Source organism: Megascapheus bottae, chromosome 20, assembly GCF_031878675.1.
Source record: "Megascapheus bottae isolate mThoBot1 chromosome 20, mThoBot2.hap1, whole genome shotgun sequence".
Taxonomy (NCBI): Eukaryota; Metazoa; Chordata; class Mammalia; order Rodentia; family Geomyidae; genus Megascapheus; species Megascapheus bottae.
Genome location: NC_143528.1, coordinates 27,742,884 through 27,762,910, shown reverse-complemented (window position 1 = coordinate 27,762,910; position 20,027 = coordinate 27,742,884). Strand labels below are relative to the sequence as shown.

General features: G+C 36.3%; 1 protein-coding gene across 1 annotated transcript in view; it reads left to right on the top strand.

Moving 5' to 3' along the window:
- Window positions 1-20,027, top strand: part of Galntl6 (polypeptide N-acetylgalactosaminyltransferase like 6) — a 780,159-nt gene that overhangs the window by 697,524 nt on the left and 62,608 nt on the right. Inside the window, exon 8 of the mRNA XM_090354193.1 lies at window positions 2,839-2,956. Within this exon, the coding sequence (XP_090210319.1) occupies window positions 2,839-2,956 (118 nt within the window). The remainder of the gene's footprint in view (window positions 1-2,838; window positions 2,957-20,027) is intronic.

The window sequence follows — 20,027 nt, the reverse complement described above, 5'->3', positions numbered from 1 at the left end:
CCTAGAGATCCTTTCATTTAGCGTCCTACTATATGGCCTTTTGTATCAAGGTTTTGCTCTATTGCAAATCTATGCTAGGAGATCCCAAGGTTTCTACTGATTATGACAAATGAGGGAAACCATTGAGCCTAAGTTCCTTTGAGTCTGGCTTACTTCACTTAATACGATCTTTTCTAAGTCTTTTAAGGATGTATTTTTTTCTTTTAACTCTACCACTTTTTTCAGATAGGAGGAAAAGAATTAACATGTGAAATAGAAAACAATACAAACTTGGACAACTGTTTAGAGTATTGAGGTGATTATAGGATGGATTTATAAGGTCTAAGTACATATCATATTTAGAAAAGACCAATTCCACACTATGACAAAGGCATTTGCAAAATGAGAACATAAAATCTTTTCTCAGGTACCAAATAAAGAATAGGTTGTAGTAAACTTTGGTATTATAGTCTCAATGATTTAAAACTGAACAAAATTTAGAATGTATAAACTGCTGTACAAAAGCAAACTAATCAGCCATAAGTAAAACTGGAAAGCATATTTATTATGTGGTTCAGTAGCCTTAGTATTAAATAGGAAATTGACTTTCACTAAGTATTCAGAAAAGTCACATAATTCAGTAGCCTGAGGACAAAAAGAATCTACAGTAAGAACACACTGCTTCATGGTCACATTAATTTTAAAAAGTATTCCAAGGAGAGCAGATGCTTTTGAATTGCAAAGCTCAAAGAGTGATTTCTTTATGTTATAAGCAGTGCTTATAAAGTATACTAAGGTATTTAAAAGTTATGTGGACACAAAACTACATTAAAATATGTCTACCACATATTCACATTCCCAAAGAAACAAAAACACTGACATTGTTTTAGAGGAAATCAAGCAGTTATAAAGATTGGCAAGTGAGAGATTGTGGGAAATAGTACTACGACGGGACATCTCTAGTGTTCCATTTTGATTTAAAAATCAAAATCAGAGAGCAGAAGAATGTGCTGAAAAGAATAAGCTGCTTTTCATTTCCTCTGAGGAGAATATCTATTCACTTTAACAAGGCAGGAAATGTATTCATTTTGATTTTTTTTCACTTCAGAGTAACATTGCCAAATAGCTTAACACTGGATGTATTGTGGTTCAAATCCCAATCTACAAACTCAAATATGTAAGAAATATCACAATATCACAATTCTTAAGATACTTGGGAAACAGAGATCAATTTGGTTAGATTTAAATACATTATTTTCCATTCATTTTCTGTTTGTTCCACCTGTTAAGATACTTGAGAGACCTTGGGACTACCGCTCTAAGCTAACACAGGCATAAAATTTGTAAAACTCTATCTCAATCAATGCTTGGGTGCAGTGGTATATTCTTGTCATCTCAGAAGTAAATGGAAGCACAAATAGAAAGTTCGCTGTCGAGGTCAGTTAGGAGGTAAATTCAATCCCTATCCTGAGAATAACCAAACAAAAGGGGATGGTCACTCATTGACACCCACTTTGCAAATATGAGACCCTGATTTCTAGGCCTTCAAAGAAACCTTTCTAAACTGCACTAATTAGACCACCTGCCATCTTAATAGCATTTAAATTTAGGTTTATGTTGCCAAAGTGCTTCATAAAGTATTACCAAGCTTCAATCCTGAGTCTCTAGGTTAGTATGTCCACTATGATTATATAAGAACTTAAGCTATATAACAATATTAAATGTTCTGTGTTGTTACTTGCAATTACTCTTTGTTTCAAAAAATTCAAACCTGTCACATCAACTATGAAGATGATAAACATTTTTTGGATCTACTCAGTCCATATGAAGATGTTCTGCGATGTTTCCTAACCTTATGTGTACAGTTCTCCCTCCACCTCTCAAACACTGAAACAGAAACAGCATAAAGGTGAGAATCACAAAAGCTTTGAAATCAGAGCACTGAGGTCCAGTCTGTCTCTGCCACACACTAGACTCAGCCTTGAGCAATGTTCCTAACTTCTCAGCCTATTTCTTCAAACCACACACAGACATGCTTTCAAAGGATCCATCAAAGTAAGCATTCATCAAAGCAGTTAGCCAAAAGCTTTCACTTACAACCCAGTACTGAAAAATAAGAGCTACCTTTTAACTAAAAAAAATCAGCAAAGGCTTACCTAAAAATTACAATCGTCGAATGACATAGTGATGGGCAAAAATTGATTCCAACATTATGAAATACTTGAAAATCATTCCTTAACTAAGAATGAATATTTCTTAGAAAGAGAAAAAGACCCAAGTAACTTAATAATACAGAAAAGACAGATGGATGCAAGGCAAAATTATCTATTTTAAATTCCGACTCTGCTATGTTAATTAAAGAACAAAGGCTATTTTGTTCTGTTTTGTAGTCTTTCCATTGGACCTAACCTGTACTCAATAGATGCTCATTAAATGCATCCTCCAAGATTACATCAAAAACCACCTCCAGTGGTATTTTTCAGCTTCATACTGTAATATCTCTTTCATGTAAGGGAAAAACCACAGTGCTAAGTGATGTTCTCAAACTGTCAGTCACTAATCTCCATATGTTTGTCTCTAAGAATGAACAGAGGAAATCTTCACTGTAGTAGAATCTACCTTGCAAGAGATTTCATGTTCACAAAGATTCTTCCATCTTTTCTCCTTCCCTAAGTCCTTTTCAGTAAAAAGCTCTGTGCTCTCTCACAAAAATGATGATGATGACAATGATGATAATGAAGAAAAGCTTCCAATGATAAACATACTTCCAAGCTTATTTTCTTTTCCAAACGAAACCTCATTGCCTTTGCTGTTCACAGTACTGTAAAGATGGCTTGTTTGTTTTTGTTTGTTTCCCAGGTCTCCCGTTATGGCTGGAGGACTCTTTGCGGTGGATCGAAAATGGTTTTGGGAATTGGGTGGCTATGATCCAGGCTTGGAAATCTGGGGAGGAGAACAGTATGAAATCTCTTTCAAGGTAAGCCACCAAGATCCTCTTCACACTTGCAGCTACATCATTTGGATAATTCTGGTGAAAAGCCACGCTTTGCTTGGGGTCTACGTCGTCACACGAATTAAAGACACTTCCAAAGTGTGCTTTTACAATAAGAGAAATTTCTTTCCTTAGATGATTCAATGAGAAGACATGCTAGTCACAGAAAGAAAGAATTCAAATTCCCACTTGCAGGTGGGGGTCTTGCTAGCCAACAGACCAACCTAGTTACTACTCCCCTGGCAAATGCATTGCTTCTAAATTGCATAGAGCCTGTGGACAGAAGAATTAAGATGCATGAAGAAGTATGATTTCAAGTTATTGAAACTGTTGTCTTTTGTAGTTGATGAAGAATGGCAGGGCAGGGTTTAATCATAACTAGTTGTTTCATAATCTGAATGACTATAAAGTTGATTTAGAAACCATAAATGACAAACTGAAGCTCTTCTTCACAAAAAGTCTAAATGACCAAAGTTTCAACTCATTATCATCTGGAACTGCCCAGATCTCTATTGATTTAGTGATTGAGTCTCAGTAAAATTATGCTATATATATATATATACACATATGTATATATGCATATGCACCGCATGTATGTGTATTGAATATGATACAAAATCAAGTATCAGGGATTATGAATGAAAACGTTACCATGGCATGTAAAGAATAATTAAGCAAAGCAAAGGACCCTGTGTAGGCTGAGTGCTCCAGTCTATCCTCTTAGCTACTTAGATGGTGGAGAATTGGGATCGTGGATTGAGGACAGTGCAGGTAAAATGTGTTTGAGAGTTCATATCAACTAAAATCTGGGTGAGATGGTGTATTCCTATTACCTCAACAATACATACAAATGAGCACAAATAGAAACATGGAAGTCCAAGCTAGCACAGGCATAAAGCAAGACTCTATCTCCAAAAAAGTACCAACCCAAAAAAGACTGTCAGAGTGGCTCAAGTGGTAGAGGCCCTGCATAGTAAATGTGAGGCACTGCATTCTGTCTGTCTGTCTGTCTGTCTGTCTCTCTCTCTCTCTGTCTCTCTGTCTCTCTCTCTGTCTCTCTCTGTCTCTCTCTCTCTGTCTCTCTCTCTCTGTCTCTCTCTCTCTCTCTCTCTCTCTCTCTCTCTCTCTCTCTCTCTCCCTCTTTCCCTCCCTCCCTCCCTCCCTCTCTCCCTCTCCTCTTCCTCTTTCTCTTTCTCTCTCCTCTCTCTCTCATACACCACACACACACACACACACACACACACACACACACACACACACACACACACGCACGCACACGTATACTCAAAACTTCTAAACGGCCAACATGCATGTCTCAAAAACACAATCTTCTAAGGAAAAACAAACAAATTTTCTTTTTCCTTTATCACAGTCATAATTTATATAGAAATAAAGACTGAGTCTTGTAGCACTTACCATCTGGAAATGGAAATCACTTAAGTAAATCAACTCATGCTCGTTATTTCCATTATAAAATCAAGCCTGTTTGCTGAAAAAAAAAGAAACTGTATCATGAATATAATAAAAAAGCCAAACACAAAAGTCCAGCTAGAATTTTTCAATTTTATAAAAAGCAAATGACAAAAACGATTCCATTAAGCTATAACAGCTATATTCAAGTTATTAACATAAATGTTTTATTTCCCTCAAAAAAGGTCATTAAAATAAACATTCCCAAAGAGAAAGTAGGTGAGACCATCACAGACTTTGGAGCAAGTAGAATTTTCCTTCTCCAAATGCTAGAAATAACTGAAAATACCACTTATTAAGTTAGTATATTTTTCAATAATTCAAACACAACTAGTTTTATGTCAAAGATATTTTCCTACTGGATGCTAGTGACTCATGCCTTCATCCTTAGCTACTCAAGAGGTTAAGAGGTGAAGATGGCAGTTCAAAGCCAACCTGGCAGGGAAAACTATGAGACTCTTGTCTCCAAAAAGTCTACTCAGAAAAAACTGGAAGTGATACTGTGGCTCAAGTAGTAGAGAGATAGCCTTGAGTACAAGAACCTCAGGGACAGTGCCCAAGTTCAGAGTTCAAACCCCAGGACCAGAAAAAAAAAAGATGGTTTTCATATTGTTATACCTTTGAATTTCCTGACATCCTCTGGTTGTGCAGCAATAGTTGCACAACTTGTTATGATGGGCATGACCTGAAAGTAATATAGTTACAGTATTTGTAGAATAGCATCTGCTATATTTACTTAGTATGTCTAAGCCAGATCCTAGGTTAAATACTTTATTGGTATTAGCTAGTTTTAAGTCACAATCCCAACAGTGTGTATCATCATTCTGTTTGTACAGATGAAGAAACTGAGGCTTATGATTTTCCAGATTTTTTTTCTCCCAATCCTGGAGCTTGACCTCTTAGGCTAGGAGCTATCCTTGAGCTCCTTTTTGCTGAAAACCAGCACTTTGGCACTTGATCCACAGCTCTACTTCTGGTTTTCTCGGTGATTAATTAGAGATAAGAGTCTCATGGACTTTCCTATTTGGGCTGGCTTGGAATTGAGATTCACAGATCTCAGCTACCTGAGTAGCTAAGACAACAGGCATGAGCAATGGATGCCTGGTGATTTTAAAGACATCTAGATTAATTTTTTATTTTAAGGATTAAAATGCTTCATTTCTGCTTTATCGCTGAGACTACAGAAACATTAATTGTTCTGACACTTGACTCATTGTCTCTCCATCTGACCTTCTGACTCCAACTTAATGATTTCACTAATTTATTAGAATCATTTATACTCTAATAACAGAACTGCAAATTTTCTGCTGATCTGAGAACAATAAAAATATTACTGATGATCCAAAATAGCCCAAGTATTCATTGCCTGCAAAGTTTACAATAATACCTTCAACTCACAAAAACAGAATTCTGCATTTGACCTTCACAGTAATGAAAACATTCCTGCTTTGGGACTATCATAAGAATTCATAGAATATTATTTTTCCATTTTTCATAGTTTATAACCTCTGAGTTCATAAATTCTTGAAGTTTAAAATAAGAGAAATTTTAGTACACAGGACATAGCTGTCTTTAATGAATTTAGATAATGAATAAAATTGCCTCTGAAAGTCTAAAGAGTTTGCACAAGATAACATTTGTATTCTAAATCAAAAAGGTGTTATTTTATTTTATTTTTTACATAAATACAAATTTACATATCAGTTCTGTGTCAGCTGAATATACCATGTCTCTTCTGGGTGACCTGAGATTTTATCACCTCATTTCCTATGTTTCAGTTATCTGTCATTCTGAAAGATATAATTGGAAAGCAGCCCTAGCGCCTTTGTCTAAAAACCATGGCAACAGCACTGGAAGTTCAAGACTAAATTGCTCCAGGTTGTTTGGTTAGAATGACAGATTCTTTGGTGATGGTTATATCTTAACAGGGTCCTATTTCAGACATATCCCTCATTCTTTTTTTTCTACTGTTTAGTGACCTTGGGGTTTCTGTCCCTCCATACTGGTATTTTTCACATGAGAGAGATAAATTCAGACAAGCTTTGGTAGAATTCACACTGCAGAAAAAAGAATTTTATCAGTGTGAAAGTCATCAAAATAATCTTATTTTGAAAACTTCTTTTAAATGATAATTCAGAATAAAAGAGAAAAAATAAATGCCTGACACTGTGGAAATTCTCCATAAATTAAGATTCATCTTATAGCATAAAGGTATCTATAGGTCAGTAAGAAGTAAATCAGATAGATAAAAGCCAACTGATGCATGTCACACAATCATATACAACTATTATTCTGTGTATAACTTAAATATTATAGTTCAAAAGATTTTTATGTATAGGTCTTACTAGGCATCTTTGCTTGATAGTTACTTGACATTTTGCTGATATTTATAATCATATCACAACTGTTTTGGACAAGATTTGGTGAATAAATATCTTTCCAGAAAATTGCATCCCACATGAAGTTTTTGGCCAGATTATATTTTGTTAACAGAGCTTTCCGGCTTTCTTTTTTTTCCCCTGTAAATGTCTTTCCTTCATTTTTCTAAAATTCTTGATTCTTTAAATGAGTACTTTTTCTGCCATAACATAAAAGCCAACATATAAACTTTCAGGAGTTAGTTGACCTGTAAAGAAATAGTTTGTCCAGGGGCTGGGAGTTTGGCCTAGTGGTTGAGTGCTTGCCTAGCATGCATGAAGACCCGGGTTCGATCCCTCGGTACCACATACATAGAAAAAAGCCGGAAGTGGTAGAGGCTCAAGTGGTAGAGCTCTAGCCTTGAGAAAGTCCAAGGACAGTGCTCAGACCCTGAGCTCAAGCCCAGGACTGGCCAAAAAAAAAAAAAAAGAAATAGTTTGTCCACACTTGAGCAATCTTCAACATTTTCTAACAAGTATCTGGAGTCCTAAGTGATATATGTCACTGCTTTTAGATATTGCGACATTAGCTAGCTACCAAGGGTGGGGAGGATGGAATTTAGTCAGTCTCCCAACCAGATTTTATTAAGCCTCTAATTTGTGTCAGGCATTGTTCCAGGTACTCGATTTGGAGTTATGCTTAAAAACAAAAAGAAACAAAGACAGACTTCCTGATGTGGAGTACAAATGCTAGTCCCTATTGTCTAAAGCCATGAAGAGACTCCTCTACTTCACAGTACGTTTATATATCATTCCCCAGAGATTAGCATTTTTCAAAGATGTGACCTTTGTTTGCAGAAAATAAAAGTAGACAATGAAGCCTAGCACCAGTGTCTTGCACCAGAGGCTGAGATGTAAGGATAGAGGTTCAAAGTCAATCCAGGCAAGATTATCTCCAGTGAATCACTGGCAGTACAATGTTGCTCAATTGGTATAATACTAGCCTTGTTGCAAAAACAAACAAAAAAGCTCAAGGATAACTTTCAGGCCTTAAGTTCAAGCTCCAGGAAGGGCACAAAAAAGCAGGCCTTGAGCTCAAGTCCCAGGACCCAAGATGGGCACAAAAAAGTAGACAATGATTAGTAATTAGGCACCCATAACAGATGTAGAAAGAAGTCTGGGGATGGATTGTGCAGAATCCTCTGATAAAGGACATAAAGTTCACATCAAGGTGAAATACTATCAAATGAGAGTTTGCCTTTTCCATCAACAAGGACCAATATAGATCTACTATTTCTTGGCTACCTGTAGAGTCAGGAAGAACTTGTGAAACATTCAAGGCTTCAGGAGGGATAAGCAGAGGAACTACATGTCCCAGAATGAATATGATAACTCTGGGAGGCAAACCCACAGACTACTCAAAACCACTCTTCCTGGGTAATCAGATCCTATGTAACCTCCTGTGTTAAGCACTGCCATCTTCCTGTGTAGTAGCTTAATCTGAGACATTTAAGGAAACTGTAATTCATCCAACCGTTTCTTTTTTATAACCATGTGTCAACTCTGGGCTAAGCTCTTGAGATTTAAAGGCAAGTGTGAGAAGCTCCTTTCGCTCTGCAGGAAGCTCATTCTCCCATAGAAATAGGGAAATCAATTTAAGATAACTCCTCATCCTAAGACTAGTTTAGGATATATTTTGTTCCCATAGTCATAGCCATAACTCAGTACATATTCAATAGCTTCTTCATTAGTCTCTCTTCCTCTAATTTTAATCCTCTTTTATTTCATCCAACATTTCATTGTCTCCCTAACTTTATTTTGCTCTTAGAGTTCATAGTTGTTCCTAATTATCACACAAATCAAATGAACATATTGAATCATGAACCATGAAGCTTTTCATCAGTTATCTGTGACTCCCTATCAGCTGAACTTTTCTCCTTCTCTGCAAAGATGAAGCTTTTAGTTCTATTCCTGTCCTTTTCATTTCACAGATTTTTAACCAACCAGACCAGGCTTTGATTCTGAGAACTTGGCTGATTCTCTCTAAAAGTGTTAACTGGGCTTTCTCCATGTAAGCAAATACCATGCAAGCTTGACTATACAGAAAAAGACAAAGGAAACAAGTAGATGCTCTTGGATCAAATACAATTATCATGAGCATTTCATCCATTAAAAGTAAACACCTATTAAGCAGGACAGTATAAAATAGCAATACTAGTTTTTCTTCTACATTAAGACATGGACTCTATTTAATTTTATTCACCAGTCTTTTTTTCATATATTTTTATTGTTATTAATAGAATGGTTACATGATATTTGCCAGATAGATGGTGCATTAATTCCCATACATTGATACACTTTCACATGTCTTGGTCCCCATTTCCCTCCCCCCAACCCCCATCCCTCATCTTGTTTTCCCCCATTCCCTATCCAATTTCAAATAACCAAATACAAATATATCCAATATATCAGGTAACAAAGTGAGATACTGTAACAATATGAGATAACCAAGGGACAGCAAAAGAGATGAGAGATAACATAGTACCTTAAGAACAACAATCATTCATTATATGGCTATGTTTCTATATCCTAGAGATCCTTTCATTTAGCGTCCTACTATATGGCCTTTTGTATCAAGGTTTTGCTCTATTGCAAATCTATGCTAGGAGAGCCCAAGTTTTCTACTGATTATGACAAATGAGGGAAACCATTGAGCCTAAGTTCCTTTGAGTCTGGCTTACTTCACTTAATATGATCTTTTCTAAGTCTTCCATTTCCTAACAAATGGGGCAATGTCATTCTTTCTGACAACAGCATAGAATTCCATTGTGTATAAATACCACATCTTGTTGATCCACTCATCAACTGAGGGACATCTAGGTTGGTTCCATATCTTTGCTATGGTAAATAGTGCTGCAATGAACATTGTTGTGCTGGTGGATTTAGTATGTCTTTGTTTCTGGATGATTGGGTAAATGCCAAGGAGTGGAATTGCTGGGTCATAGGGGAGCTCTACGTTTAGTCTTTTGAGGCACTGCCATACTGCTTTCCATAGTGGTTGAACAAGTTTGCATCCCACCAACAGTGTAGTAGTGATCCCTCCTGGCCACATCCCCTCCAGCATCTGTTATTATTCGTTTTCCTGATCCTGGCCATTCTAACTGGGGTGAGGTGGAATCTCAAAGTTGTTTTGATTTGCATTTCTTTTATGACCAGAGATGTTGAGCATTTCTTCATGTGTCTATAGGCCATTTTTGTTTCTTCTTCAGAGAAGACTCTCTTTAAGTCTTTGGCCCATCTTTTAATGGGATGGTTGTTACTTTGGAGATTAGTTTGGGAGTGATTCAATTTTTTGAGCTGTTGATATATTTTAGATATGAGGCCTTTGTCTGTTGTATGGTTGGTGAAGATCTTCTCCCACTCTGTAGGCTTCCTAATTACTTTACTAGCTATGTCCTTTGCCATACAAAAGCTCTGCAGTTTAATGCACCCGTATTTTTTAATATTTTTATTAAACAATTTATTAGCATTTATTTTTACATCATATTTCAAATGACATAATTAACAAACAAGTATTCAAGAAGGGAATCACTATATACAATCACTGGCACTTAGATTTTAGAACATAATTAAAATTAGGCTGAGGGTTTGTATGTCATATAATTAATCTATTTAATAAAACATTATGTCTATAGAGTCATAAATTTTTATGTCTATGTAGTTTTTATATTTCTAGTACCATGTCCATAACATTGGGTATGCAACTTTTGAGTCCTCACTCTTGTACTGTTTGGATCTAATAGCCACATATTAAGGATACCATGCGCCTTTTGTTCCTTTGGTCTTGACTTTTTAACATAAAGGAACCAAAAACTTTTCCTCTGCATTTGGGTCCACTAAGTTGAGTGAAACCAAATGAACAAGTCACACCCAAAACTCATTCCCTATAACTTTCAATTGTGAGTGGGTTCCTTTGTTCTATGGGCATTCTATCTGTAAGATGCAGAGAAGCCACACTTTGAGAGGTCGAATTGGGAGTCTTTATTAAAAAGCCAGCGACTCCACATAGACTCCTGTCCCAAAGATTTGCAGCCTGGAATACCCATAAATATTGTTAGGAAACTGAGCCATGGGGGTGGTAAAGAAACACAGAAAAACAATCTTACAAACCAGATCACCTCTAGTGAAGAGTTGAAGAGGGACACCATAGTGATTTGATAAGGGTCAGAAGGCACAAAGCATGGCACAAAATGGCAGTTAAGGTGCTAGGGCGAAAATGGCGGCATGATTAGGAAACAGTGTCCCAGAGATATTGAGAGTTCAAGGAGGATGGTGAGACCATGGTACAGCTCTGGCAGGTCCAGTAGCCTATTCCTAGAGCTCCTGCCTCTACAAACTCAGGCATGCTGTCACCAAGGAGTGGAAATATGGCTTCTCCTCTAAGACATTTCAGAAATTCCCTGTCATCTACCATGTTGTCAAGGTGATGGCACCAGTTAGACCCAGTATCCATATTTCATCTCTAAGTTAGTATGAGATCCTAAAAACATGTGAATGAAGCTACCTTAGTGCAATAAAAGAATACTGCTAGGCTTTGTTTACTTATTTTTTTTGCCATTCCCTGGGCTTGAACTCAGATCTCAGCCTCCTGAGTAGCTAGGAGTATAGGTGTGAGCCATCAGAGCCCAGCTCTTCTTTTGTCATCCCTCATCTCAGTCTTAAGTCTCTCAAGTGTGCAGTTGGGCAGGAGGAATCATTGTGAATAAGGAGTCCCTTTGAATTTTACTACCTACTGGCTTTGTACAGAATACACGCTCAGAATGGAGAAAAATGGAAAATGTGCTGAGCATGAACAAACAAATATCATCCTGCCGTGCACTGACTCATCCATACAGCATAAAGTGTCTAAAATTGTGTTCGAGATTTTCATTTATTTGGGATTACTGGAGTTTGGACTCAGGGCTTCATGCTTCCTAGGCATCCACTCTACCACTTAAACCATCATTAGCCTGACATGTTTTAACAGACAACATCTCATTATTCAACATCCCTTTATGACTTACAATGTCATTACCTTCTGCTGGCTGTGTCCCTAAGTTCTGACCAGTACCTATGGTGATAATAACTATTATTGGTGCCTTAATAAGAAAAGGTAATGGGTTGGCACTTACAGGTCACTGAATTTAATTTCTTGCCCTGTTCAATACGAATGCAAGTTTAAAAAAAACATTTTATTTCATAATTGCAAAAAGAAGTCATTATCTAAGTTAATAGCAAAGTAAGGATTCAAAATTAAGTTTGTTTACCAAGCAATTAACCTAATTTCTCTTCACTTGAAAAAGAGAAAGGAGAAAGCTACGAGATCTTGAAGAAAACTGGCCACATGTAAAATGAAATATAGGTCTTCCTGTCTGACATTTGTGAAATATGAAGCCTCCAGATTTATTAATAAACATTTCCTACTTTATCTACAGTCTGAAAATGCAGAGACTTCCTAGACTTCCTAAAACAATTTATTTTCTTCCCCAGAAGGGTACAACTCAATCTCATTTTTAGGAATTCACTCTTTTCTTGAGCCATCTCCTATAAACATCACCATGGTACTTTGTTAGTAATAGCTGTGTTAGAAATAAATTTTGCCTTATAAAATGTGCTCATTAGAAATACTTTTTACACCTTGGATGATGATTCCAAAATATTTTATATACCTCCTCATTGCATTTATGAGACAGCTACATTATAGACTGTTTCTTACCTCTGAGCCTGCAAAGTACTTCAAAATTTTGTTGTATTTTGTACCTAAAATGTGCCAGAAGACTTTTATGGCACACCCTATACTCCAGACACACAGGAAAATACCTAGAGTTGTTCCTGTGGGGATTTTGTTCCCTACAATATTTAGCCTAAATAACATAAAAATACCTATTTGAATTCAACATACCCAGAGTTGATCTTCCAAAGAAATTCATTGCAAACTGCACTCATTCAGAAACTCAAAGATAAACAGCAACAGCTGCTAAATGTCTCACAAGCCAGCCTGAGATTCATTTCAATTACCTAACAAAAGTTACCTCAGGTGTAACAGAGCATTTTCAAGTTAGCTTTTATGTCTATTAGATATAAGCCTAGCAGCAAATATGAATTCCTTCCAGTTGTTATTTCTTTTATATCTGAGGGCATTTTCCTAATTCCCAATTTAATTTTATTTTAACTTTTTATAGATAGTTGTAAAGCCAGCAAGATAAAAACAATTTGCTCAGTATTCAGCATCTGTGTTAAGGTCAATTTGATTTGCTATTGATATCTGGTTTTAATAAGGAGAATTTTTCTCAACTTTTATATTTTTTATTATTTCTTTTCTAAGAAAAAGGAAAAATAAATATACTCTAATCTAATCATTGTAGAGCTTCTAATGTATAAGTCTATATAAAGCAAGTAGGTTTATCTCACTCCAAAAAGTTCCTCCCCCCGCCAAAAAAAATTCTTTGTATGAGTCTCAAACCTTTCACCCAAATCTCAATTCAAGTATTGTCTATAGTGTGCATTCACTGTTTCATTTTCAAGATAAACAGATTTTTACTTTTCTGCACTCAGTAAACTATGTATCATACGAGATCAACATAAATTGACTACAAAATTCCTTCCTCCTCCTCTCCAAATAAAGTTACAGTTGTGAAATAAAATCCCTGCAGCCCCAGAATACACATATTTAGACTTTTGTGCTCTCATATGTCCTAACTCATTTTATCGATGCCACATGTGATAACTATTTCAGTCGACCACATACTGGAAAAATAAAGGTCACATAACATCATATGACACCATTCTTTAGCAAGTATAATCTATCACTGAAAGATGTTCTAGCATTTCATTCTCAAAACTACTTTATGAAGTAGGTATAGTACTCTGACTTCATAAAAAAAATGAGAATGAAACTTAGAAATGGGTATACATTAGCTGGATACAGGTGGTTCATTCCTGTGATCCTAGCTACGCAGGAGGCAACAACAATCTGAGAATCATAGTTTGAAGCCAGTCTGGTCAGGGAAGGCCATGGGACTCATCTCCAGTTAACAACAACAACAAAAAAAAACTGAAAGTGGAATTGTGGTTCAAAATGGTAGAGTGCTAGCCTTTAGAAAAAAAAAATATGTTCAGGGACAGTGCCCAGGTCCTAAGTTTAAGCCTCTGAGTGACAGAGATTAAAAAAATAAAAACCAGGGAGTGGAAACTGCCAAATCTTGTGTACAATGTACCACATCAAGAAAATATACCAATTTCAACTCAATATGAAAATGATTTGGAAGTTCAGATATTCACATTTTATCTTATTTTTTGTCAGTTGTGGGACTTGAACTCAGGATCTGTATGCTGTCCAGAGCTCCACTGCTCAAAGCCAGCACTCTACCACTTTGAGCCACAGCACCACTTCTGTGTTTTCTGGTGGTTATTTGGAGATAAGAGAGTCATGGCTTTCCTGCCTGGGCTGGCTTCAAACCAGAATCTTCAGATCTCAGCCTTCTGAGTAGCTAGGACTATAGGCATGGGCCACCAGAAGCTAGCCAAAGTGTTCATATTTTTTTGATGAAAGTTCTTCATTTCAGTATTGGTAAAAATAGTAACAATAATAGTAATTTAAAATTAATTTCTGAGTTAAATCAAGGAAATTCCTTTGATCCTATGAAATAGTTGCTACAAAGTAGTGATAGACTCATGCTCACTGTTTCAATTGTTTAGTTCACAAGGAGACAAAAACCCTATAGAGTCCAACTTAAAAGAAACAATATTGGAGAGGAAGTTCATATGTGTAAATGACAAATTAAGAAAATGGATGGGTAAGAATGTTGAAAGATAGCTTATCTTTATGCTTGTTCCCAAATATACTAGGGATAACAGCTGGATAGTCTTGCTTTTGTTATTTGTTTAGTATTTTTATTTGCTTGCTTCTTTATATAATGTTTTCTTTAATGGCCCACATAGTGGGTTATTATTAAACAACTCAGTTGTCTGGAACTAATCTTAATTTGTATTAATAAGCCAGCAATCCCTTCACTCATTCCTTCATTCAACAATACAGAGTCCCAACTATGTTATAACAGCTACTGTTTTCCATTCCTAAAATAGGTCATTCAGTAAAAAACACAATGTAACAGCGATAATCACAGACAATATGTTGGAAATGAACTTGACAACTTAGAAGATGATTGGGGGGAGGGAAAGTGGGAGAAAAATGTGGGAAGGGGGAACAATGTTCCAAAAAGAAATGTACTCACTACCTCATATGTAACTGTAACCCCTCTGTACATCACCCTGACAATAAAATTAAACTTAAAAAACATACACAAAGGTCCCTGCCTTTATGGTAAAGAGGAAGGTAGAAAATGTCCCTAAAAAATAAGTGAAGTATGTACTGGAAAGGTCAAAAAGATTTATGGTAACAGAAGCAGAAGAGGATACACTGAGGATTTTAGATGAGAAGATACTAAGGAAAGAGAATCTGGAGCTAAAACTTAAAGAAGTTTGTTATGTGGTACTCTTAAAGAAGATAATTTCAGGCAGAGGAAAACATCAAAATAAATTCCCTAAAATGGAATTTTAGGTATCTGGTTTATTTGAAAAGAGGATAGAAATAAGAGCAGTTTGAACAGCTGGACACAGTGGCTCAAGCCTGTAATTCTAGCTACTCAAAAGGCTGAGATCTGAGTTTCACAGTTCAAAGGCAGCCTCAGCAGAAAGTCCACAAGACTCTTTTCTCCAAAAAACCAGAAGAGGTGCTATAATGGTAGAATGGTAGCCTTGAGCAAAAGAGCTCAGGGACAGCTCCCAAGACCCAAGTTCAAGCCCTACCACCAACAAAAAAAGAGCTTGAACAAGAGAGAGAATAGTAGCAAATGAGTAGAGAGATAGCCAAATTATAAAGTGAATGTTTTAATACTTTAGTAATGTATTTCTTTTGAGAATTTAGGCACAATTTATAAAGCTTCATCTGAGACCTGACAATAATGTCCCTTATCATCCTCCTGACAATTTCTTACTGAACCTAATTTCATATTTCATGTGACCAACATAACTGTATAATTCTATTCAAGTAAACATTCTCCATGTCTAAATTCCAATTTGTGTCTGATATTGAAAAGCAATTTTTTTAAAAATAAGGCAAACATTCAATTATTCAGTCAATTTGAATTACATCAGGGAAAAAATGCTCTGTGTTCATTCATGGGTAAAATAATATTTTAAAAAATATTTATGGTATCAAAAGAAGACATGATTTGTAAATATGAAATATTTCTCCAAGCATTAGATACTAAAATATTATACCACATAGATGTATTCTATATTATAATCACATCACACTCCCCAGAAACATCTTTTTAATATATAAACATATATTTCAGAACAAATATGGAATTTGGCAAATATCACAAGTATGCTTCTCCCATGACTCTTATATCCATACTGACACCCAAACACTTCTTTCTTCTGTGTCAGTCTACTAAAGTGGACTGGAAAATACAGCAAATAAATGCAAGATGATAATCCTTGACAGAGCTGCATAAACAACTCAAGGTTAGGGAGAACTGAGCTGAAGTACTTCTGGTGAAAAGCAAGGCAGCCCTGAGGTTGTGTAAAGCAACAGTAAATGGAAAAGCCTTAGTAGCAACCTCTGCATAAGTGGAAGCAGAAGTATACTTGAAACGAAAGGTTACTAGGCTCAGCCACTTGACAGGTGTTTATTGAGCATTATATGTTGAGTCCTTCATCAGTAACTAGAGATACCAATGAGTAAAATCATCATTAACTTAAAGTACATTAAGGGGAGCAAACACTAAGCAAATCATACAGGAAATTGGAAGTGAATTGATTACAGCAATTAATTACAGTTAGCCCTAAGTGCTTTCTCCACTTGAAAGAAAGTTCCCTATGTTCCAAACACAATAGCTCCTGCTCAATGGAGAATGCCTGACATATAGACTTCCTCAATTACAGTTGGTCATTCTTGACCCAGAATGGTGGCTAGCCTCCAAGACCCATGGTAGATGCCTGAAATCACAGGAAGTAATGAGATATATATACCATGTCTTTTCTATACAAGCATATCTGATATTTATTTCTAAATTCAGCACAGATGAGATGTAGAATAATTATGAATAGTAGACTGGAACACTTTAATAATAAAAGTTATACTCTCTCAAAATAAGACTCGCTGTTCCTCTCTATTTTTCTGTCTCTATGTGTTTCTGTCTCTCTCCCTCTGTCTCTTCCTTTCTCATTTTCCACCTATTTTCAGACTGTGAATGTGCATGGGTAATTGAAATGATGGAAAATAAAATTATAAATAAGAGAGGATTACCACACTGAGTTATGAGAAAGTTGAATGAGAGCATGGAACAAATGGAAAGATGGAATGAGAGTATGGAACAAACCTGACCTAACCTTATGACAAAGATTAAGTGACATCTGGAAAATAAATAGGAAATTAGCATGAAGGGGAAAGTGGTAAAATTCACATTAGAAAGAACAAATTATAGCAATAAACTCTGGGTGAGGGGGTGTGAAACACCATTCTTGCTATTAGCTCTGGTCAGGAGGATTAACTGAAAGACAAGTAAGCAAAGATCAGATTACATAAGACTTTCAGATGCGGAGTAACTTTACCGACAAGCAATAGAAAATAAAGGAAGTCTGAGAGGTCCTGATTTACATTTTTAAGTAATCACAGTGACATTAAGCAGACCTTATTTTAAAAAGCTTGGATTTTATGAATTTTAACATTTTTGAGAAGAGTAGCATACTGTTAGCACAGGTGACTTTAGATTTATTGGAAATGGTGGCAGGCAAATTTCAAAGGTGCTCCTCTTCCTTGGTTTATTTGTATGATTATATGCATAATGTGGCTAAGACAGTTACTACATGTAACTTATTTTACTAAATAGTTCACTTTAAGACCTTAACCTATACAAGATGGAGGATTTGGGTGGGATGGACCTAAAATGGTTCCTTGGACCTGAGTGGTCCCTGACCAGTAGTCAGAAATAAAATAGGGAGATTTGGCCTACAACTACAAGCCTCTGAATTCCTCTACATGCTTGGAAGCAGATTCTTCCACAGAGATTTCAGATACCAGCTCAGTTCAGGAGAAACCTAGACTTCAGCTCCCAGCCAATCCCACAAGAACTTCAGGCCATTTAAGAACTAAGATAATAAATGAGTGCCATTTCAGTGTCCATAGTCAACTTTTATGCATCAACAGAAAATTGATACCTAGATCTTTTGAAGCTATTTTAAAGTGACCCTTTGAGAGAATTTCCATCTATTGAAAGTGGTTTCTCCCTAGCTTAAAAAGAGGGAAGGAATCTCAGTCTGTACTCTTAACATTGTACTGTAAACTCTGGCTAATCAACAACAGCAGTTTCTTCCCCTTGTAGGGGTTGAAAGTCTGAAGTCAGCATGCTGGAATTGTAAGGAGGGTTCTCTCCCAGATGAGTTAGAGAGCTCCTGTGGGGTCTCTCATGATAATACTAAGGCTATCCATGCGGTCTTCACCTTTGTGACTTCCAAAGGACAACTTCGTAACACCATCCTACTGGGAGTTTGAACCATATGAACTCTGGCAAATGCTCGCCATAAGAAGCTCTAGTCCTCTTCTGTCCACTTTCTACAAGACCACAGAGCCAAAATTAGATTGAAGTCAGAAAATGAAGGACCTTGCTTCTGTATTTGACCCCACATCCTTGAATACTGTAGGAAAGAATGGTCATCTCCACAAACAGAAGCAATATAGTCATCTTTTCTGTGAAAATAAAAGTCTGTGCCACCAAATGACTATCTTCTAGTAGCAGATGACAAGGAGGGCTATTATGATTTGACATTTGCTTATCTTTGACCAATAAGAACTGGCATTTGATTATTCGAGTGACTATTTAACATTTTCAGCCCACCTATATACCTCCCCTTCATCTGTCACATGGTTACTTTCAAATTCTACCTCTTTAAAATGCAAAAATAATAAATGAAGTAATCTCTCCAAGAATTCAGTCATTACATTTGACTGAACTATCAGAAAAGCCAGGCACAGCTGTAATCCTAACTACTCAGGAGGCTAAAATCAAAGGATGGTAAAGAAGCTCAAGGACATTGCCCAGGCCTTTAATGCAAGCCCCAGGAACAGCACCAAAGGAAAAAGAAGAAGATATCTGGTGGACCAACTGCTGCAACAACCCACAAATCTTGGTAACTTATCACTAAGGCTTCTTTATTATTCCTGTCACAATTATTTAGTCTACATTTGGAGGAGTGTTTCAGAAACTCAAGTTGCATCCATTTATCACTCTACCATCCTCTAGGGTCTTAAGACCTTCTCTGTATATTCTGCAACTGATCTGTCTCTGAATGGGGAAAAAGAGAAATTATGAAGAAGGTAGAGAAGGAAGCTCACTTATAATATATTTTAACATTTTAATGGTAAGACATGTTCACCCGGCACCATCTAAAAACAAAGGAATTATAACCTAGCAGTGTGCCTTGACAAAAGTGATCACAGAAATTGGTGAGTCACAACACTTTGTCTCTCACAATAAGATAAGATGAAATCTTTGTGTGATCCATAAAGTTTAGTTACCTGTGTTGGCAGGTCCCTTTATCATGGATTGGAAAATATGCAGTTTTCATCACTATTGCTGCAAGACAAAAATAATCCAGAAACACAGTGCATAAAACAACAATGCTATTAAGCTCACAGAATCTAGGATTTCCAAATTCAAAATAGATACAGAATGTACTATGTTTTTGTCTTCTCTTTTGTTGCCCCTTGGTTAATCTCATATTATTACAGTATCTGACTTTGTTACCTGATATATTGTATGTGTGTTTATTTGTTTATTTGAAGTAGGAAAGGGAAGGGGGAAAAAAGATGAGGGGAAATGGGACCAAAAAACATGAGAAGGGGTATCAGCGTGTGAGAAGCAATGCTCCTTCTATCTGGAGAATATTACTATAACCCCTTCTAGACATTAAAATTTAAAGAAATAAGTACAAAAGAAAGACAGCTTGTTTCTGCCCCAACCAGTAGTGACCAGCAGGCCATTAAAAACTCTATAAAATCACTCTGTTTAATGGAGATACAATCTGCACTCAGTTGATCATTTTTCGGTATTTTAGTTTTGATGATGTTCCTTTGGTTTTGTTTGCAATTATAAGTTATAGGTTTAAAGTAAATAAAGCCTAAA